A 23,247-nucleotide genomic window follows, 5' to 3' on the forward strand; every position below is an offset into this window, starting at 1 on the left:
TATTTGTTTTCTTCTCAGAAACTACACATGCAATTCTGCTGAAACTTGACCACAACCTTCATCACCTATGTTGTACCAAAGTTTGTTCATGGCATTAAAAAAGAAAATGTCATGCATTTCCTCCCCAACATAGGTATTTACTTTCTTTTCTGTTCTGTTACATCTGATGTGGAAGGGGGGTGAGGGGGGGGAGTGGGATCCATTGCTGCATTGTGGTAAGTGTAGTATGGTCCATGTGTTTCGAGTAGATTAGATTGCCTATCTGTCAGAGTAAGTCGTTTGTTAAATGTGATGCTAACGAGGCAGCATATGTAATTTATAGACAGCGTATACAGCTTAATTAATTATGTTTATGAAAAACATCTTGTTGGTTGGGTTAGATGAGGACTTCCCATCACAGAGGCACACATGTCACGTGTACAACGAGGCCAATTATGATCTCTTTGGCCAGTGTGTGCCAGCCATGTGGCACATTGGGCTGTGGAGCCCGGAGGAAAAGATGCACATTTATTTTTTATTGGGATCACCTCCATGGGCTTCACCCAAGAGGGGGACTCCGCCCAGGAGGAGGAGGAAGACAACAGGAGTTCAGTCCACAGGGAGAGGAACAGGGAATTCCCATGTAAGGGAGAACTGAGTCAAACAGGAGAGAACAGAGAGGCTCATGTGGAAAGGACAGAAACCTCACTTGGAGGAGAAGCCTCATGTGGAATCGACCTGAGCTGTGATCACCTTGTTTTTCGAGGGCCAAGGAGGCCTCCGCCTGAAAAGGACAAAGTGGACCACCTGGCCTGGTTGAAGGCTTACTCATCACTGGTCCTGTTCGTGACTGTTTTACTTCGTCTTTGGGCACCATCATTGCTATCTCTCACCATCCTCCGTCCACCCTGCACATCGTCGAGAAAAGTAAAGTCCCACCTGCATTATTGTTGTGTTGTAAAAGTGTGATCTGTCGTGCCTAGTGGGTTATGTTTTGTGGTTTATTTCTCAATCATTGTCTATAAGTTTGAATATTCCCATTCTCGTCTCTGTGTCTTTTGACTCGCTTGGTTTGTTTTGTTTATGACAGCGTCTTGTTGACCCTCTTCCCTGTGCTTTTTAATATAAAATAAATCCTTTAAAAGGTAAGAAAGCATGTTTCAACCATTTGCTTTCCATGTGTTTGCCATCAATTTGGGGGACCTTGGGAACAGTAAGTCGAGTAATATTGAACGCAGTGCCTTAAAGCCAGGTTCAGTTCATCCGTCCAACGTTGATGTTAATTGGCATGGACACAATATTTTGTGGGTCATCCACTCTTCACAGTGGTTCACTGGTTATTTTGTCCAGCTGCTACTAGGTGAGTACGCAGGAATATTCCCCCTTTTTATGTGCTGTTTCGATTGGTCGTTTCAAAAAACGTCATAATAAATATTTGATTGTGTTGATTTTTAATATTTCATTTCACCAATTGATGTCCTCCAATGTATTCAAAACCTCTCCATTATGATGCTCTTCAGGTGTTTATGATGTGGTAAACAACTTGGGCTCCCTGGTGGCACGGTTTGTCTTTCTGCCCATCGAGGAAAGCTTTTATATCTTCTTTGTCAAAGTGCTGAGGCGTGGTGCTGATGTTGCTGAGCAGAACCAGGTATTGCACTCAACATTTCTCTATCTTGCATTTAATTTGTGATCCACTTCTTGGTTGAAGTTTGCTCATACAAGGGGTATCCAGGTTCAGGTCAATGGCACAAAAAAATCTACTCCAAAATATCCACCTACCCTCTCCCACAAGGAAATCATCTATGTACTGTATGTGTGAGTGTCGGTCTAAAAATCGTATATAAAACTGTGGCGGCACTCAGAAGAGCGCATACCTCCACCAGGCTGAACAGTTTATGTTTTGTATCCCACTGATAGGCAGGATCTGCTGACCTGAACAAAAATCTAATCGGCTTGTTCTTGTAATCTAACCAACTCATCCACCTTGTTTTGTCATCCATCTACAACCTTTTGAAATATGGGAGTATATATAACCAGAGTTATATATACTCCCATATTTCTTCGAACAGGCGAGCTAAAAATTGTCGTGGTGCTGCGCAGTTTGTTAAATCTCCCGACCCAAATTGTGGTGACAGGCGGTGAACACCGCCAGCCTGGATAGCCGAGCGGTTTTCCTTAGGAGGTGGACATGCTCATCCTCAGAGATTACAACGTGCGTGGGAGGGGCAGGGCATGGCACTGGCAGAGCGACGGAGGCACAGATGGATGCACCGGGGCGGGGGGGGGGGGGGTTTATACTCAAACCACATGACAAATACACAGACACATCAACTTAAAATAAACACGGGAATTTAATGACAATGGCAATATTTAAAAGGGGACAATGCAAAATGTAATAATAACCATGAGATAACTTACACTTAAAGTTGAGGCACCTCTACACACAGACTTCTGGCACTCAGATTGCCCAGATAGTACAGGCATTTTAGCAGAAATATTTGGTCAACCTCCCACAAATTGCAACAAAAGCAAACTCAACAGATTTTGATTCCTGGATACATCCTCAGTGACAGAAAAAAAGTCCTAAGGGATCCTCCAGGGGGGAAAGTCCTGAAATCATGGAAATCCAACATGGCCACCACCCGGCTTCGGGGAAAATGAGAAAATTGTAAAGATTGATATTTTAATATGTAAATATTTGTTTTTCTGCATTATAATTGTTTCTAGTTATGGTCAGTATATTGATATACAAGAATAATTATAAAAAAGTGAAATGTATTGAGGGTAAAATAAAAAAAAATTATAGCTTTTTTGTCCAAAAATGTCAATTTTTTTTGTCCCGAAAAAATATATATATTTACCTGATACTGATTTTGGCTCCTGGACCAAAAAAAATAAGAAACGTTGAAGACACAAGATGAAATCAAGTCTATGGCAATACAATATAATTATGTATATCATTGAAACATGACAAAATTCACAATTCCACTCGGGGCAATCACATCTGCCTGACGAAGGTTTTTTTTTTTTTTTTTTTGTATACCTTGGTCGAGGCTCGTATGAGAGCTAACACACAACTCACAGCAAGGAGGCATGAGACAAGAGGGGCGGGAGTGGAAGGGACAAAACAGTGGGGAACAGACACATTAGGTGAACTGTGGAAGGGAGAGGGATGGGGATGGGACGGGGAACATGGCGAAGAGAAGATGGACATTTCAGGGACTTTCAGGAAGGAAAGTAGGAGAAATGAAGGAAGTGGGCTTGGGTGGATTATCGGGGGTAGAAAAGATCGAGGATTTGGATGGGGGAAGATAAGAGGTGGTGGTGAACAGCTGTTTTGAAAGCCTGGAGGGAAGAATGGGAAAGAATAGAGTGAGGAAGTTTATTCCAAAGGCGGGAAAAAAGAGGAATGAAAGAGTGAAGATGAGCAGTGATTCGTGATTTTGGTAGTTTTACCAGAAGGGGGTTGTTAGCGGACCTTGAGCGCCCTGTGGAAATGTGGTGGGGACAAATCGCAGAGAGAGCAGGGGGGGCAAGGCTGGAGAGGAGTCGGTAGAAGACAGAAAGACCACCGACCAACCTGCGGTGATTGAGTGAGAGGCCCAAAGACTCAGCTTCATTGCGGGAGATGCCGATGATCTTAAATGCCCTGGTTTCGACAGCGTGAAGCCGAGAAAGGTGGGAGGCAGGAGCACCAGCCCAGAGGGGAGAGCAGTACTCCATCAGGCTACGGACAAAAGCTTTGTAAGTGGTCAGGAGCTCAAGAGGGCCGAGGAAGGACTTAGCACGACGGAGGATTCCCAGTCGGCGACTGGCTTTTGAGGCGAGGTTGGAAATGTGACTTTCCCAGGAAAGGTCATGGCAGATAGTGAGACCTAGAAGCTTGAAAGAAAAGACTTCTTCCAGAGGATTGTTGAGAAAGTGGATGGGGGGTTTTGTAAACGGTCCTTTCGAAGAGACATAGTGAGAGTGTGAGATTTGTCTGGATTGAAAGACATGTTCCACGTGTTGGACCAGTTTGTGATTTTATCCAGATCTGCAGTGAGTGAAGAAGCTGCTGCTTGCCTGTCTGAGGGATGACAGATGGTACGGCAGAGGGTGGAGTCGTCGGCAAAGAGAAATAGAGGATTTTCCAGAGAGTCCGAGAGATCATTGATGAAAACCAGAAAAAGAACAGGGCCCAGAACGCTACCTTGAGGAACTCCAGCCTGCACAGGAAGAGGGGATGAAAGAACTCCATTTAGGGCCACACGTTGACTGCGACAGGAGAGGAAGTCTGCGAGCCATGAGTGGAGATGGCCTTGAATACCATGGGAAGAGAGTTTGGTGAGTAGTGCAGGGTGCCAGACTGTGTCAAAAGCACGTGATATGTCCAGGGATACGGCTCGGATTTCCTGTCTGGCATTGAGGACCTCCATCCATTGATGGGAGAGCAGAAGCAGCATATCCAGGGTTGAGTGACCTGGTCTGAAACCAAATTGATGATTGGAAATCAAGCCATTGGAGAAGAGGAAGGATTTCATATCTGAGGCGATGATGGATTCCATCACCTTGCTGATGATTGGGAGAAGGCTGATTGGTCTGTAGTTATAGGGATCTGTTTTTGCACCTTTTTTATGCAGGGCAGTGATGTTAGCAGATTTCCAAGCAGATGGCAGATGATCTTGGGCAAATGAGAGGGTGAATAGAACAGAGAGAGGGTGAGCAAGAGCAGAAGAGCAGGCTTTGAGGACACGTGGGCTGATGCCGTCTGGACCGGTTGCAGAATCTGACTCGAGGTTTGAAAGCAAGCTCTCCACCTTGTCAGGAGAAAAGGATACAGAGTCCAGGGACAGTTGGGTGCGACTGGGTAAAGTGGGTAGAGATAGTGATGGGTTTAGGACACAAGATTTAGCTGCAAACACCGAGTTCAGACATTCAGCTTTATCACGTGTGGAATCAACAGTGCGGCCATTTGAGATAAGGGAGGGGATGGAGGGGGAACATACACCAGAAACAGATTTGATTAAACGCCACCAGGATTTTGAGGAGGGAGAGAGGTATGAGAGTTCAGACTTGAGATGAGAAAGATGTTGTTTTCTGGCTCTCCTGAGGGTAGATACACACTTGTTCCGAGCTTTGTGGAAAGAACTGAGATTGCCCTCAGTTGGGTTTGCTTTCCATGAGGCAAAGGCAAGTTGTTTCAGGACAACTGCCTCGCCACAAGCTTCAGTAAACCAAGGGCGGGAGGAAGGGTAAGACAACTGAACACGAGAGGGGATAAATCTGTGCATGAGGGAGAGCAAGTTTCTTTGAAAGAATTCCCAGGATGAGTTGATGTTTGAGAAAGTAGTGATAGGAGACCAGTCTGTAAGTTTGATGGCTGCTCGGAGACCCTGCCAGTCGGCTTGAGTGAAATGCCAGACTCGACGGCGGTGAGGTGGTTCTCTGATAACAGCCAGAGAGATGTCCACTTTAACAAGGACGTGGTCAGAAGAACCAATTGGAGCGAAGGAAGAGCAGCAGATATTGTCAGGGAAATTTGTCAAAATCAGAAATTTTTTGAAATGAAAATGAAAATTCGCATTAAACTCAGAAACTACATCTATTATAAACTTACTATACATGTTGAGAAAAATCAAGCGTATTAAAGTTAGAACTCGACAATGTCTTCATCATCTTCATCATTGTCACATGGAGTGTTTGTGCAGCCAGAGCCCGTGCAGTTTCCACAAGCTGGAGTGCACTCAATGTTGTGCTTCTTCCATGTGCATCTCATGGTGCTACATTCAGCCTGGCAGTTGCACCTAATGACACGTAACATCTTTTCAGGAGCTGGAGCTATTGATGTCTGAAGTGGCACAAAACCCTCGTCACACTTCTGCCAACCCCAATCTGTGGAAGAAGTATGCAAGTCTGACGTCTTGAAACGAATCAAAGGCCACCTTCTGAAGCGTGCCGAGTCTGCAAAGATATCTTCTAGAACTTCAGTGCTCTGGGTTCAGTATATGGACATGCTAGACATTCTACGCAAGTACATCTGGGCAGTGCGCACTGGGAACTGGGCACTACATCTACAGGCCATCTAGGAAATGCTGCCTTACCTGGCAGCCTCGGGCCACAACCTGTATGCCAAATCTGCGAGGGTGTATCTGCAGCAGATGTCCAACCTCAAAACTCAACATCCCAATGTCCAACAACGTTTTGATGAGGGGTTCCATGTGGTTCGACGAAGTGATCGCCTGTGGGTAGGTCTTTCATCTGACCTGATCATCGAACAAGTTCTGATGAGAAGTTTGAAGACCAGCGGGGGGCTCACACGAGGGCGAGGAATGACAGAGCAACAACGGCTGGTATGGCTACTATCAATGCCTGCCTGTGCAGAAATAAACCAGGCAATGCAGGAGCTCACAGGTGTGAACTGCAACACTGGAGAGCAGAAGAAAGACATGACCAAGGCAAGACAATCTCGTGACTGGAAGGACACACTATCAGCTGTTCAGTATTTACAGGAACAGAATCCGTTCAGTCGTGATCCACGTCTGAGGAACATTGCCACTGGAGTTCATGCACACCCCACCGTCAACGTCGATACAGCACATGCTGTAGGAGCCAAAATATTGAAATCTATGGATGGGAAAACACCTGCCGAGTACACATTTAAGAGGAAAGACCAAGTTGTCACCCTCGGCATGAAGTCATCTGTCAAGATTGATGGAGAGCAAGTCCAGGTTGACCCACAACTCCTCCTCCAGAGACTGATCACTGTTGCACAGACAGCAGAAGAACTGGAGTCGGCCTTCAAATATGAACTGTGCAGCTATCCACAGCCCTCTTTGATTCCTCTCTTCAGCTCCGAGAAGCACACAAGCCAGTCTTTGCTGATGCCATCTGGGATCTTCTTGGATCCGATGTCCCAGCCGATATCCCCAATGATGGGCAACAGTATGTTTTGGATGGCGGGGCACTTGTTCAACGCATTCCATGGTCTCGTGGATCTACATACAGAGACATATGCCACCAGTACATTGATTATGTAACGAAGAAGTACGGAGATGCCATTGTCGTGTTTGATGGTTATGAGAGTACCAACACGAAGGACATGACACACCAGAGGCGGTCTAAAGGGAATGCTGGCACGACTGTGACATTTGCAGCTGACATGCGTCTCACAATGAAGAAGGAACAGTTTCTTGCCAATAGGCAGAATAAACAGCGATTCATTTTTATATTGAGTGAACAGCTTCAGAAGAAGAACTGTGAGGCACACCATGCCCCAGGGATGCTGATCTCCTGATTGTACTGAAGGCCATGCAGTCTGCTACTGTCACCAACACTGTGTTAGTTGGTGATGACACAGACCTCCTCGTCCTCCTGTGCTACCATGCAAGCTTATTACCATCTTCTTTTGTCCCGAGCCAAAGAAGAACACGAAGAAGCCTCGCATCTGGAACATCAAGGCTACAAAGAAAATTATTGGTACAGACATATGCAAGCACATACTGTTTCTACGTGCAGTTCTTGGGTGCGACACGACATCTTGTCTTCATGGGATTGGAAAGGGAGCTTCCCTCAAAAAGTTCAAAGCAAACAACACATTCTGTGAGTAGGTTTTTGATACAGGTTTTTGATACATATCCAGCTTCTGTATGTGATGTGGCAGATGCAGGAGAAAAACATTTGTGATGATCTACAACGGAAAGTCAACTGACACCCTGGACACCCTCCGGTATCAGCGGTACTGGGACAAGATGGCTTGGAGCTCCTCTCACGTGCAACCACAGACGTTACCACCAACATCAGAAGCCGCAATGTATCACAGCCTGCGCGTGTATCTGCAAGTCCAAGAACGGAAAGGATGTGCAGATGAACTTCCGACAGTCTGGGGTTGGCAGAAGTGTGACGAGGGTTTTGTGCCACTTCAGACATCAATAGCTCCAGCTCCTGAAAATGTTACATGTCATTAGGTGCAACTGCCAGGCTGAATGTAGCGCCATGAGATGCACATGCAAGAAGCACAACATTGAGTGCACTCCAGCTTGTGGAAACTGCAGGGGCTCTGGCTGCACAAACACTCCATGTGACAATGATGAGGATGATGACAACAGTCAAGTTCTAACTTTAATACGCTTGATTTTTCTCAACATGTATAGTAAGTTTATAATGGATGGAGTTTCTGAGTTTAATGCGAATTTTCATTTTCATTTCGAAACCTTCGTCAGGCAGATGTGATTTCCCCGAGTGGAATTGTGAATTTTTTCATGTTTCAATGATTTACATAATTATACTGAACAAAAATATAAACGCACCAAGCGATTGTTACTCTTTTACCTCGAACTCATTTATACTAAATCTTCACAACAATTTGGTTATAGAATCCATGACAATTGAGCATTAAATTTCTTAGAGTTCCTTGAGAATTCTGGCGACAGTCTTTGCGCTACAACAGCCGACACAACCGAGGTGTCACTGTCAGAGTTCACACAGTCAGTAGCGGGTGTTGGCCTCCCTCAAGCGGTTACGCACCGTCTGGGCTGAAATGCGCCTGTTATGCAGCCCGGCAGTCTCATCGGCAGTCCTCGTGGCCGGTCGGAGTCGATCCCGGAGATGTTGCAGCCTCATGTGACGATCCTGACCGGCGGTGGTCACACGTGGTCGCCGAGCATGTGGGCGGTTCACGGTGCTTCCAGTCTCTCTGAGGCGCGTTCTCAGGCGGCTAATGGTGGAGTGGTGGACATTGAAGTGTGCTGCAACGGCCCGTACTGACGTCCCAGCATTCAGCATGCCAATGGCGCGCTCCCTCAAGATTTGTGACATCTGTGGCATGTTGACATTTGGCACCAGTCCACATTTTGGGGAGGCCTTTTATAGGGCAAGCTATAGGGAGTGTTTGTGTCCTGGTCACGCTCACTGACCATCACTCTGTCAAACCCCATGGTGCTCATGGGAAGGATTGCTCAACGTGTGAGTCAACACACTCAGAGTGGTCAATTTCAATGGGAACATCTGTCTTGAGCAAAACAAAGGAACCATTGCTCAAACATATCATCGGTTTGACCATTTTCCCATAATGGCAATCTTGACTGAGATATTTAGGTTGGTGCGTTTATATTTTTGTTCAGTATATATTGTATTGCCATAGACTTTATTTCATCTTGTGTCTTCAACATTTCTTATTTTTTTTGGTCCAGGAGCCAAAATTAGTATCAGGTAAATATATATTTTTTCGGGACAAAAAATTGACATTTTTGGACAAAAAAGCTATAATTTTTTTATTTTACCCTCAATACATTTCACTTTTTTTATAATTATTCTTGTATATCAATACATTGACCATAACTAGAAACAATTAAAATGCAGAAAAACATATATTTACAAATTAAAATATCAATCTTTACAATTTTCTCATTTTCCCCGAAGCCAGGTGGCAGCCATATTTGATTTCCATAATTTCAGGACTTCCCCCCGGAGGATCCCTTAGGACTTTTTTTCCTGTCACTGAGGACATATCCAGGAATCAAAATATGTTGTTTGCTTTTGTTGCAATTTGTGGGAGGTCATCCGACATTTTGATTGTACTAAGAGATCCGTCTCCGTCTACAATATGTCCAGAGATCTGTCTCCGTAGAACTTTAGAATTGAGGCGCTTCGTCCTGCACGTGTAGACGCACCCAAAAAATGGCGCCAAGCCGCTCTCTCACAGCGGGGACGTTCGTCAGGCAATTCGTGAGCGGTATTCAACACCAAGGCTCACCGACCATCGTACAGCTTCTTCATCTATCGCACTCTACAGATTGGTGCCATCCTCTTCGGTCACAATCATGCGACCCCGGGGGCTGTCTCTCACAATCTAACCAAGAGCCAACAGTCAGTGTCTTGCTCAGTATGCAAGCCGATTCGCCTCAGCACGAATATGAGAATCGTGCCATCTTATTCATGTGTCGAAGGAAAGCCAGCTGTAAAGCACTATTCTTACAGGCCATCTCCTCGCCCCATTCTCTCTCGATCGTGTGTGTCCCTTACACCTAAATGAACCAACAAAAGCCACCCACCTCCTCACTTCTCCCTCCTGTCACGTTGAACAACCGTTCCACCTCCGGGGCATGGCTTGCTCGCACAAAACCCGGCAAGGCGGTGCTTCTGCCTTTTCGGCACGCCTGGCTCGCTTGTTATTATCGTTTTATTATATTGTTGCGGATCCGGGGTGGCGGGAATCTGACCCGGTCCTAGGTGCCAGCCTCGCCACCGCCGTCTCCGGGAGTCTATAACGCCGGCTGGCTCGGCACAGGTCTCAGGTTGCGCATCTTCAATCGCGATACCAATGTAATCCTGTACCTTACCAGTTGGGGAGATAGAACCCCTGGTTACAGACTGGCTTTGTCAGTGACCCAGCGGAGTCTACCAGCCTGTAATCACTTTGGTTTTATATGCCAATCGAACGGATCGTTCCTCGACACGACACGCATTAATCCATAGCGGCAACTGCATAAGAATTAACCAGATTTATTGGTGAACATCAGGGATCACAACACAAGCAATTAACACGACATTGGTTTTTATTAACAATCAACCCTTTCTTAACTAGGGAACCACGGCTACAGGTTTTGAGGGGATTACTACTGAAATATGCCTTGTACAACACGTGCAAACAAAACAGACAGACAAACAGCATGCATGCAGGACAAGACAGAGTAATTGGTGATGGCTCATGGACGAGAGGAAAGCATCCAAAAAGCACGAATGTCGCTCGTAACAAACAAGCGGGTGTCCACAGGTTTGAACTCCCGCTCGAACGTGCCGCGCGGCAAGAAACGGTGGTGCAGCACTCCCGTTGCCTCAAGGCCCCGCGTGCGCACGTTCTCCTCAGCGCGTTCTGGCTCCGCGCAACGTCAACGATGCGAGACCGCCGATCTCTCTCCAGGGTTCAGCACACAAATCCTGGCCTGGCCTCTTCTCCAGACAAGGCCCAAGTCGAGGTCCGAGTTCCACAGGCGGATCGACAAATGTGTCGCGCCGTTGTCAGCAGGGACTGTCCGAAGGTCCGGCGTCTCCTCTCCGGCCTTCCCGCCTCGAAGCCCGACTCCCGCTTCGTCTTCTCAGTTCCTCTCTCGGTCGAACCACCGACTTGCAGGTCGGTTCAGCGTCTCTCCCGGCAGATCCAACACGGTGCCTCCTTCGTTCGCTCGCTCGCTCGCTTCGAAGCGACTCCGAGCACGCCTCGAGAACCCGGCTGTTCTTCACACACAGCACTCTTTTTGTTCCCTTTTCTTTCCTCCCTTCTCTCGGCAACTCCCGACAAAAAGCTCCACCCCCTCGCGTCACTTCCTGTCCAGGCCACACCTCTCGCTCTCGGCCACTCCTCTCTCGTTCGTACGGGAGAGGAAGAAGAATCATCTCTCGTTTCACCACCGTATGAACATAAAAAAAAACAGTCTGTTTCACCTCCCGACATACACATATCGTCCCTTATACCAAACAACCTATCCAAACAGGCATTTAATGGGGGATCTGAGCTAATCCTATATTTAATATTCCCATCAAGGGCCATTTCTGTAACAATATAAACATTTTGTTATTATATAAACATAAAAATAAATATATATATGGTGATTATAAAAACACACACCTCTTTCCTGGTTGGCTTGTAAATGCAAAAACTTTAGGAATAGGTCACAGGGGGGCAATCACATACTGGGGAACTTATTCTTAATGCCCATCTAATTAACACCGCACCCCCCCCCCCACCCCACCCCAGTGTGGTGACACATAACACTGAAGAGCTCACAGTCTCCCTACTTGGTTACATCGAGATGTCTCTTACACGTCCACGGACCAAACAACTCTATTCAATCCTAACTTTCCTATTAAATTGCTCCATCTACCCCCACAACCGTAACAATATATATATATATATATATATATATATATATATATATATATATATATATATATATATATATATATATATATGTAATCGTTTTTGACCCCCATGACTAGATGGTGAAGAATCACTTCAAAAAATTCAAGGATCCAAATCTTCACCAAAATGTCATAAATTTACCCTTGTCACACACCCAACCTGTCCACCAAGTTTAATCCGAATCCATCCACAACATTTTGAGATATTCTGCTCAGACAGACAGACAGACAGAAAGATAGACAGGGGTGAAAACATAACCTCCTTCCACCTTCGGTGGCAGAAGTAAAAAAAAAAACACAGCCAGACAAATCTCCACCAGATTTTAAAAATGTGCTGGAGTACCCAGGTTCAGGTCAAGGGCACAACAAAAATCCCCCTCAAAATCAACCCCCTCCCCTCAAAAGGAAAATATCTGCATGTATGTGTGTAGGTCTGAAAATCATAGGAGTTAAAAAGAAATACAAAAATAAAAACGCTGGGTTAAAAACCCAGTTTCCGGTCATGGGCACAACCCCCCCCCCCCTTCCACCCCTGCAAGGCAATTCTCTGTTTGTATGTGTGTCTGTATGTCTGAAAATCAAGAAACTGACCTCAAACAAAGAAATGAGGCAATTTGGACCATCATTGGCATTGTGCACTCTCGGGTTAATTTTTGCTGCAGCTTTATCCATCGATCTACTAGATGGTTTAATAAAGTCCAAGGTGTGTGTGTGTGTGTGTGTGTGTGTGTGTGTGTGTGTGTGTGTGTGTGTGTGTGTGTGTGTGTGTGTGTGTGTGTGTGTGTGTGTGTGTGTGTGTGTGTGTGTGTGTGTGTGTGTGTGTGTGTGTGTGTGTGTGTTTGTTTGCCAGTGATTGCAGCTTCAGGTTATCTGCAAATCGTTCTCAATCACAAAGTGCTTGTATAACATGAATGTGTTTTAGGAAGACCTCCAACTTGTTGCCAAAGTTCTTGGTTCCCTGCTCAAGATTGTGCAGTTTATTGGTCTCACCATCCTTTGCTTTGGCTTCTCCTACTCGCACCTGGCGCTCCACCTGTATGGTGGGAATGCTCTAAGCCAAGGCATTGGTGAGATGTTGCATCTATTTATTTTTTAATTTTTCCTTTTCACAAAAAGGTGTAGGGAGCTATTCAATAATGTGTAAATCCTGCAACTGCTGGGTGCACAAGAGGTGTAGTGGCATCAGAGATAGACTGCAAGTGGTTCCTTACTTCAAATGTGCTGTCTGTGCAGGTAAACTGGCTTCAGTTAGAGCAGAAAGGTTAGGTTAGATATATCCATGGAATGTGTAGATAAATTATCTTAGTTATTATGATTGGTGCAGGTGGTGGTGTGAAAGCAGCAGTGTTTCCAAGAATTGGAATTGGTTGGAGGAAGTATATGGAGTCGTGACCCCGATTGTCATCAAAAGGGACCTCTCTCCAATTGAAGGGAAAAACTACGCAGCTTGCATTAGAAGCGTGATGTTGTATGGCAGTGAAACATGGGTGATAAAAAAGGAGGATGAACGGAGGTGTGAACGAATCAAAATGAGGATAGTGAGGTGGATGTGTCATGTGGAATTGAGAGATAGGTTAGGTATAGAAAGCATTAGTGAGGTTATGCATAGGGGTAGGTTGAGATGGTTTGCACATGTGGAAAGGATGGGGGTAGGCAGCTGTGTGAAGAGGTGTATAAATATGGAAGGAGAGTTGGAGGCCGTCCGAGGAAAACATGGGATGTGTTGTTGAGAGATGACCTTGGAGTTAGAGGGCAAGCAAGGGATTGTGCAGCCTAGAAAGCAGCCATTAAGTGAACCATGGCTTGCACATGGAAACAGCTGTAAGATGATGACAAACTTGGGGTCATCTCAGCTTTTTCATCAACCACTGTTTAAAGAATGGTATTCACTGATCTCGTTGGCTTTTCACTTTCTGGAGCCAATGATACATGTCCTCCACAGCGCTTGTGGGCCTGAAATGATTGCAACAAATCAGTGGTTAATCCGAGACTCCACAAATGAGGACGTTTGCAATCAGACAAGGATACTGGCTCGAAGGTTTACTCTTGCCAAAATACAATGAATTTAAGATTGTTTTTAAAGATGGTCTGCAAAGAAGATGCTGTGTGTGTGTGTGTATGTGTATGTGTATGTGTGTGTGTGTGTGTGTGTGTGTGTGTGTGTGTGTGTGTGTGTGTGTGTGTGTGTGTGTGTGTGTGTGTGTGTGTGTGTGTGTGTGTGGTATAACACATTCTCTCTGCTAATTACACCACTCCGCTCTTTGTCTCATCCTTGCTCTACCTCTTCCCAATACAGTGCAGCTCCCTCCTCTCATACCTCTCACTCTCCCATCCCCTCTCTTCATCTGTCTGTCTCTGTCTCTGGACATATCCAGACGGTGGTTATGTCCATGCAGTGTATCTCCGGACATGTCTGGATTGGAGTTTGTCTGCGGACATGTCCTGGCGGTGCTGATGTCCAGACGGGAGTTAATCTCCAGACATGTCCTGACGGGAGTTTGTCTCTGGACAGCTTGGCTCCAGACGCGTCCGGGCGGTGTTTGTTTCCATACGCATTAGAGTCGTGTTTGTGTTCAGACGGCTTAGCTCCGGACGCGTCTGGGCGGTATTTGTCTCTGGGCCGTGTTTATGGTATGCAGGGTATCCCTGGTTTATGGTATCCCTGCACATCTGCCTTCCCTTCCTCTCACCTCAGTCTTCCCCTCTCCCACCCCTCCTCACTTCCCCTCCCTTCTCTCTTTCCCCCTCCACTCTCCCTCTCTCTCCTCCACACCTCTTTCCCTCTCCCTCCTCACTTCCCCTCCCTTCTCTCTTTCCCCTCCACTCTCCCTCTCTCTCCTCCACCCCTCTTTCCCTCTCCCCCCCCCACCGCTCAGTATTCCCGTCAACGAAGTGGTGGTTGGTATTTGTTTGTATACAATAAGAAAAAGTTTCATAAATGCTATTCAGGGTGTCCCAAAAATCACCTTGGGATTTAGAAGTTAAATAACATTTGTGTTTTTCAAATCATTTTGGTTATTTTTATACCAAAAGAAAATTTACAAAATGGAGATAAATTTGCTTTATTTATGAAAAATAATGCAGCTTAGATGTCCTCCATTTTCGGCTTCGCAGAGACAGGCTCTTTCGACAGCATTTTCCATAACAGCGGACTATAACACTGGCTGCAGCCCTCAAATTTCTGCACAGATGTTGTCCTTGAGCTGCTGAATTGTATGGGGCTTATTGATGTATACACGCTCCTTTAGGTAAACCCCAAGAAAATAATGGAGGAGGCATCAAATCAGGAGAACGTGATGGCCAAGAAATTTCTGAATTTCGCTAAATTATTCGGTGTCCAAAAATTTGCCTCAGAAGCTCCAACATGGCCCGTGCTGTGTGGGCAGTGGCTCCATCTTGTTGAAACCACATCTCAGATTTATCCTTCACTGCAGGATGCACAAAATTCTTGAGCATGGCTTGATACCACACTTGTGATCATTGTTGCACTGCCATCCTCATTTTCAAAAAAAATAAGGGCCGATAATTATTTCTGACGTTACACCACACCAGAGAGTGCATTTGAGAGGATGCAACTCACGTTGATGAATAGCCCTCGGATTCTCTAATCCCCAGAACCTACAGTTCTGCTTATTCACAAAACCGTTCAAATAGAAATGAGCTTCATCACTCATCAGTTTTTGAACAAATTTGTTTTCTTCATTGACAAACTTCTGAATTTGGACTGAGTAATTTAAGCGTTGTCGAAGATCAGTTGGTTTAAACTTTTGCACCAATTGCACTTTGTATGGGTACAGGTGTAAATCGTTTCTTGGTATGCGATAGTGACATCCGAGACATCCCCAACTGGTCAAAACGTCTGCGGATCGATGTTCCTGATTCTTCTTGAACACTGTCCAGTACACGTTCACGATTAATCTGTGAACGGACTGAACGTGGTCTTCCAGATCGTGGCAAGTCACTTACTGACCCATATTTCTGAAAATGTTGAATCAACTGACGAATCATGAAATCTGAAGGTGGTTTTCTGGCATTGAAGTGTCTGCAGTATGCTTTTTGAGTGAGAATAATTGATCGATGAAATTTAAAATACAATTCCACGATTTTGGTTCTTCGTTCAGTTGTGAATTTTTCCATGGGTAATTTCCAAATGTTAATCTAAATTCTGAAAAGAAAAGAAAAACAAATTATTAAAAAACAGAAAAATGACCGTTTTTACAGCCATTTTTCCCTGCTGTGCAGGGGTTTGGCTTTTTCTTGAGGCAATGTTTTATGGCCGGATGCCCTTCCTGACGCCAACCCTGGTCGCCTCTTACGACACACAGGGATATGGTACACCTATTCTAACCGGGGCATACACCGGGACCAGTACACTGGCACTCATTTCGCTGACCTCGGAAGGATGACAGGCTGAGTCAACCCCCTGGTGTTAATTCAGCAGCCAACGGGACTTGAACTCAGGACACTGGGATCCCAAGCCGCCACCCTAACCACTAAGCCAACACCAGGCTATTAAAAAACAGAAATGATATTTAATTTTGAAATCCCAAGGTGACTTTTGGGACACCCTGTATTTTCATGCCTTGATGTACCTATTTTGACAATCCTTGGAGCATTGTGAGTGTCGCATTGCTATAATAGTTTTAGCTCACCACGTATTGGTGCCCATATTGCAGACTGGACAACCAACTTATTGTCTCCTCAAAAGGATGTGTGCTCCATCATGCAACACTCCCTGCTGACACCACACCATACAGAACAGACTTTGGAATTTGGCACTTTTATGGAATCAGATTGCATTAAAATATAATTTTGCATGAGATTTACATTGTGTAAGTGTTGCTTTCACAATGAGAAGGTTTATGTCTGGTAATGCTGTGATACCAGACTTGAACACATGTTGATGTACTAGTTAAGGTTAATGTTGATTTTGCTCACCTCTGAGCTTCATATTTGTCACCATCACTTATACCTTAACGTGAGATCCTTGTGCTCCATTAATGATGTATGTTTGGTTCCAGGTTCAACCCTGATGCGTTGCTACTCGGCGTATGTGCTTCTACTCGCAATCAATGGCATCTCCGAGTGCTTTGTCTTTGCCGTCATGAAGCAGCAGGAATTGCAACGGTGAGACGACTGCACTCATTTTACAGTGAAGATGACGTGCCATTTGGTGTCAGCCATAGAGCCCAATGTTTAATCAAATGGTCTCCTGCAGGTCATGCTTTTACAAGATTAAAGCACCATCATGCAAAGCTGGCCATGAAATGATTGATAGTGCAGTATACTGGTGTCCAGCAGGAGACCCAAAGAAAGCTTGGAATATATTTCAATATATGGAACGGTTTCTCGGAATTACGTCTGGTATTCCATGTTTCAGGCAGTTTTTTCTTCGAGAAGGAGAGCATCTGAAAAACCGATGTGTATATATATGTAATATATATATATATATATATGTATATGTATGTATATATATATATATATATATATATATATGTATGTATATATATATATATATATATATATATATATATATATGTATGTATATATATATGTATATAGTGTTGTGGTTACCAAATTCGCAAACCACCATTCAGGTCCCTTAGGTGAGGTATCTCGGTAAGTACATGTGTAGTTAGGCCCGAACCCGTTGTCTAGTGGGAATACATGTCATTTATGCGTGCTGCGACTCTTCAGGATAGCCGTTTTTCTTTTACTATCTTTATTTTGGACCAACCGCCATGATTACAACCACAACCACCGCTTCACCACAACCGCCACGACCTTCACGTCACACCTCGCAACCGTAGCATCGCCACCGTTCTTGCCCCGCTGTGGGTACCGGTGTTGGACTCGTGCAGGGCGCGCGTCGAACAGCGTGTACAAAATCACGGATTTTGTGCTTCAAAAACGGATCAAAAACGACACACGCCCACTTTTTGCCGTCCAATCGGTGAGCGAGGGGCGATTTGGCCCCGCCTCCAGGACGATCGATATATGCAAATTTGTGGATCAAAAAGCCTTCACGCCCACTTTTTCTCGGGCCAATGGGGAGCGAGGTGAAAGGTCAAAGGGAGGGGGTCAAAGGCGAAGCTACGGGGGGATAAAAGGACCGTGTTCGTCAGTCAGAAGAGTCGAGAGTCAGGAGAGTCCAGAGGCGGAGAGTGGAGAGTCGGAGAGTCCAGAGGCGGAGAGTAGGAGAGTCGGAAGCAGAGGGTCAAGACTTCGCGGGCGGTGGAGCTGCTCGTCGTGTGCGTTGGAGTCGGAACGGAGGGGACGAGCTGTGGAAAGGCGGCGACACCAGACGAGGGGGTGCTCGCGTCGTGCAGGGAGCTGCACCCGAGGGAGGCCGACAGCGCGACCTGGCCGAGGTGGAGACGCACACCAGGGATAATAAAGATCCTCTATACCCCGAGCATCAGCAACCCCCTCCTGTTTCCCCCCGCGCTGAGATAGTGCGACCAAGGGGCCCCTTTCCCACCCCCTGCCAGACACTGTCCGCGAGGCCCGCGGAGTTGAGGCGCCATCGCCGCTCCGCGTCTCATCACCAGACGGGTAGGCGCGACCCGGTCTCGGCCTCAGGCCCGCCTCATCCTTGAGGGTATTTCTTTTCCTTGGTTTTGGGTATGTGTTGTCGGCGCCGTCTGTGAAGTAGAATTGTATAAGTGTTGCCGTGTGCTCGGTAGTCGGTATTAGCTCTGCATTGTGTTTTCGCTTTTACATTTGCTTTTTGTGTAAATTGCATTGTGTCTTTTCTGTGTGCATTTGGTGGAATTGTATATGTGTGCTTCCCGTGTGCCGCGAATAAATGTGCTTTTGTGTTGAACTGTTTCCCGCTTCGCTTTGTCATTTCTCCCATTGAATCCTCATCTTGCTTCACGTAAAGGGTTGGTCGTGGGCTGAATACGCCCGATAATTAATCGAACCGTCGAGGTCGACGATAACACCGCTCGGTTATTCTGATAGTACGGAACGGGTCGCTTAAGTGGCCCGTGTCCGAAGTCGACCTGCGGCGAGGTGCGATCGCCCGGTCTACCCTCCGTGTGGGTACTTAGGTAGGTCGAATTTGGCGAGCAACCCTATCCCACGCGGGGCTGATTTGCTCGATCGCGGTGAGACCGAAAGGTCCACCCGTGACTGGTTCCCGGCGTTAGTCCGAGAGGGTCACGACTGGATTGTCCGTCCGGTGGGTGACGTGCCGCGATTCGAGTTACGTGGCCGTCAGCACGCCGGCGGGCGCGAATCTGCAATACTGGTGTCAGGTCGTGCGATACAAATTCATCGCCCTCCTCGCGGCACTGGTATCGGAGAACAGGAAAACGGGCTCTCCTGTCTCCGGCTAAATTCACGGGAATCGGTCCAGGGGTGAGAGAAGCGACCCCCGATTCCCTCCAAATTACGAGCGAGCTAAATTAACCCTTCACGAGAAGCAAGATGGCGTCTCAAGGCGAGCGGGTGCCGGGTGGATTAGGTATGTGTAATAGTAATGTGTAGAATCCATGGTCCAGGATGGAATCCCCGAGCAGGAAATGTTGATTGTGCAGGAACACGGACTCGCCCAACTGAACCCAGGGCCCGAGGTGGGTGCGGCAGCGGCCGCGGTGTATGACACCTCCCCCCCCCTCTCCACCAAGACCCTTCCCCAACCCCTGCCGAAACGGCTCACTCAAGCGCACCCGACATGGCCCAGCTATGCGCCATGCTGGCGGCAATGACAAATGAAATGAAAAACGAAATGAAAGGCATGAACAAACAAATGATTGAAAAAATGGATGCGAATATGAAAAACGAAATGAAAGGCATGAACGAAAAGATGGATGCGTATACACAAAAGATGGATGCGTATACACAAAAGATGGATGCGAATACACAAAAAATGGAAACAAATATGAAAAAAGAAATGAAAGAGCTACGGGGTGAGACGCAGAACATGGGCCGATGCCTGCAAGCGGGCATGAAGGCCGTGACCAGGGAGCTGGGAATGGCGACTCCACGTGTGGGAGGAAACGAGCTGGAAGGGGGTGCAACGGCTGACAGGCCCGCGGTGGAGGCGGGTGAAAAAATAATTTGGGGGGCGTGTTGGACGAGGGTCGTGACAGAGGAATCGACGGTGACCAAAAGGGAAAAATTAAATGGGGAGACCAAAACGTGTGAGACGAGACACGAAATGACGACAACGGAAATAATAGTTGAGACAAGAGAGAGGTAAAGGGTGAAGAGTTGGCAGAGACAAGGGAGATAGAAAAAATAGAGGAAAGACTACACGAGGAAGACGGGGTAAGTGACGCACACACACACACACACACAGGTAGTGGAGGATAATGGGGGTGAGCTGGCGGACTGGGTAGAGACCCAGTGCGAGCACCTGGATGGCCCCCTCCAGGAACGAGGGGAGGGAGTATTCCCCCTTGAGGCGAGTCACGACCAGGTGAGTTCGGTCGTGCTTTGCGAGGTTGAGGGGAGGAGTGCTGCGAACGGGTGCTTGGAGAGCTTGGGGGGTATAGAGGCCCCGGAGACCCTTGTGGGGACACGAATCCCCAGTGTGGTTGTCCCTGTGTGTGTGGTGCAAGGTGTGAGTGCGTCCCCGTGTGTGGAAGCGACCCCGTGTGTGAGTGGTGAGGTGGCGATTGTGCCAGAGTACGTGCTTCCCAGCACGCCGTGTGTGGATGAGGAACCGTGTGTGAGTGTCGCCGTGTGTGTGAATGAGGCACCGCGGGTGAGTGCCCTCGCGTGTGTGAGTGAGGCACGGAGTGTGGATGAGGAACCGCGGTTGAGTGCCCCCGCGTGTGTGGATGAGGCACGGAGTGCGAGTGAGGCACCGCGGGTGAGTGCCCCCGCACGCGTGAGTGAACGGCCGTATGCAAGGGAGACCGTGTGTGTGAGAGAGCGGTATGTGAGGGAGATGTCGGTTGGCATGCGGGAGCACGCAGCCACGTCTCCCGGTGTGAATGTGATGGAGTGGACTGTGTGCGTCGTGACACGCAGGTATGCGTGTGTGGAATGGAGACGGAGACGGCGACAGAGGAGAGAAAGCCGAGTAGCGGCTGTAGTTGTTTCGGGGACCGTGCCGGGTTCACCCAGCAGTGAGCACGCGGTTCGTGCTGTGCAACGCACGAGACCGCCACGTGCTCGCTTGCGAGAGTGAAGTCCCGGTCCGGAAACGCACGCGGTGGATTTGCCGATCCCGCGGACGGACAAAGTTTAGGCAGGTAAATGGATTTGGACCGGACGGGTTCTCCACGCGATCGTGTGTGTTAAGCTCCAACGGGCAAAGCACATGTGTTCGCGTGGGGAACCCCTCGAGACGTGGGGCTTGTGTTTTTTTTTTATGCGCACGGTGACGTCATGGCTGCACGTGTGGTTGGAATCCGGCAGGAGGGGTATCCCGGCCGGATGGTACCGTCCAAGGAGGGGCGAGGTACACGTGCAGCTGCATGACGTCACGGGCAGGTGTAAAGTGCGCGAGCTCTGAGTTGCCGCGCAGGTGCTGCGCATGTAAAGAGAAAAAAAGGAAAACAGCAAGCCTCACTTTCGGGTGCACAGGATTCCTGGGCAAGGGGTGGAAGACCCCCTTACCTGGGCACAGGATGGAAACTAGTTAGGGGGAAGGGTTAGCTTAGTTAGACCGACTTCATGGGGCAGGGGTAAGTCCTCATGGAGTCCGTGGAATGGATTAGTTAGAGGGATTGTAGCCAGATTTAGGTGGGGAAATTGATTAAAGAGTTTAGGAGACCGTGACAGACAGTGAATGTGTAGAGGGGACGTAGCTTAGCTACGTAGCGTTAAAAGGAACGTGCTGTAGTGTAAGGGACGACGTGGGAGCACGAGTTAGTTAGGGGATGCAGATAGAAGGATGGCAGAGTTCAGCGGTGTGTGTGTTGAAGAGTAGGAGAGTTGTGAGGTGAGTACATGTAGAGTGAGTGAGGCCAGCGGGTCTGTGTGTGTGGAGTGAATGGGGAATGCATGGTGCGATGAGTGATTGGGGGGAGGAGTGACTCCCGCTCAAGGGACCCCGGGGTCAGAGTAAAGTGAGTTAGGGGGTTAGTCAAATTGAAAAATGGAGGTCGTTTTGTTGTTGGTGGGAAAGTAGGCTCGAGACCCATTTGGAGGGGTGCAGGAGCCCTGTTGACGGGCTTGGGAGCGTGGCTGCGAAAGGTGAGTATCGCTGAGTGGGTACCCCGGGCACCAGGCTAGTCGGCCATGGTAGGCCAAGGGCCCATGGGGGGCCGGGATAGCGTAGTGGGCACGGGTGCGCCTGCTTGGTGCGGGGGCCCGGGGCGCCATTAGCCGCGTGGGCAGTGTTGTGGGCACGGGTGACCCTCGGAAAGGGGCCCGGGAGGCCGGCCTGCCACGTGTGCGTTTCAGGGGAGGTGCCATGGGGGGGCACTCCCCGGTGTTAGGGAGCTGGTAGGCTCGGAGGCAGTGTAGTGCCCGGGGGTGCTATAGCGGGAGATTCGGCAGAGGGTCGTGCCTGCCAAAGGGAGCCACGTGTCCTAGCCAGGAGACCGTGTGAGGGCACGGAGAGAAAATTGGGGGGGCGAGGCCCGAAATTGTGAGGACACCAACACAGGCGACGGGAATCTGGGTTGTTAGAACCAATAGTTTAAGCGAGAGGCGCTTGTTGAAAGCCCCGGGGTAGTTTAGCAGTTAAATGGATAGGGTAGATTAGGAGATGTACCCCTCCGCACCATCCATCCCCTCGCTGTCGTTGTGGGCCGCTGGACCCACTTTGGGTTAGATCGCCGAACTCTGGGGAGGCCATTCTGAGGCTTGAGTTGGGCCTCGACACAGGACGCTAGCTCTCCCTTATTCCCCTCCGGGAAGGGAACGTAGGGGTTGGGAGTAGGCTAGGTGACAGGATAGGGTAGCAGAACAAGGACGATAAAGGGGCTTAGGGGACGATTTATAGTGGGGGAGTAAAAATAAAAACAACAAAAAAATAAGTTGGGGCTAAATTGGGGTTTGACAAATTAAGGGAGTGGGTATGTACAGTGACAGGCAAAGGCGATAGGTGGGAGGGAGACAGGTAGGTAGGTCCGAGCCCGCCTTCCAAGTGGCCAGCACCACCGCACTCCCTCCATCAACCTCCACTGAACGGCAAAGGCTGGCCAGCTTCATCTGCTGGCTGTGTTACTGCAAGGCCTGTGCCGGCCCACTTCATCATCGGCTGGCTGTTTTTCTTCAAGGCCTGTGCCGGCCAGTTCATCTGCTGGCTATTTTTCTTCAAGGCCTGTGCCGGCCAGTTCATCTGCCGGCTGTGTTTGCCTGCAGCGGCCTTCTTCTGCGGGCTGTGTTTGCCTGCTGCCTTTGCCATGCCATGCCATGCCCACTGCCCAGGTTCACCAGCCCCGTTCAATTTTTGCTTCG

The 23,247-nt window shown here is 47.9% G+C and overlaps 1 protein-coding gene across 7 annotated transcripts in view; it reads left to right on the forward strand.

Moving 5' to 3' along the window:
* The window catches only part of RFT1 (RFT1 glycolipid translocator homolog), a 92,497-nt gene extending 75,207 nt beyond the window's left edge, over positions 1-17,290 (forward strand). For 2 of the 7 annotated variants that reach the window (XM_085877334.1, XM_085877335.1), the window contains exons 10-11: positions 12,803-12,947; positions 16,902-17,285. In XM_085877334.1, the coding sequence (XP_085733460.1) occupies positions 12,803-12,947; positions 16,902-17,151 (395 nt within the window). In that variant the 3' untranslated portion in view covers positions 17,152-17,285. Of the gene's footprint in view, positions 1-1,499; positions 1,631-12,802; positions 12,948-16,901 lie in introns of all 7 variants that reach the window. The other 5 variants (XM_085877332.1, XM_085877333.1, XM_085877331.1 and 2 more) reach the window with 5 other exon arrangements.
* Positions 17,291-23,247: the final 5,957 nt, after the last annotated feature.

Source organism: Eptatretus burgeri, chromosome 4 (assembly GCF_056783735.1).
Source record: "Eptatretus burgeri isolate ZD-2024b chromosome 4, Ebu_testis_v1, whole genome shotgun sequence".
Taxonomy (NCBI): Eukaryota; Metazoa; Chordata; class Myxini; order Myxiniformes; family Myxinidae; genus Eptatretus; species Eptatretus burgeri.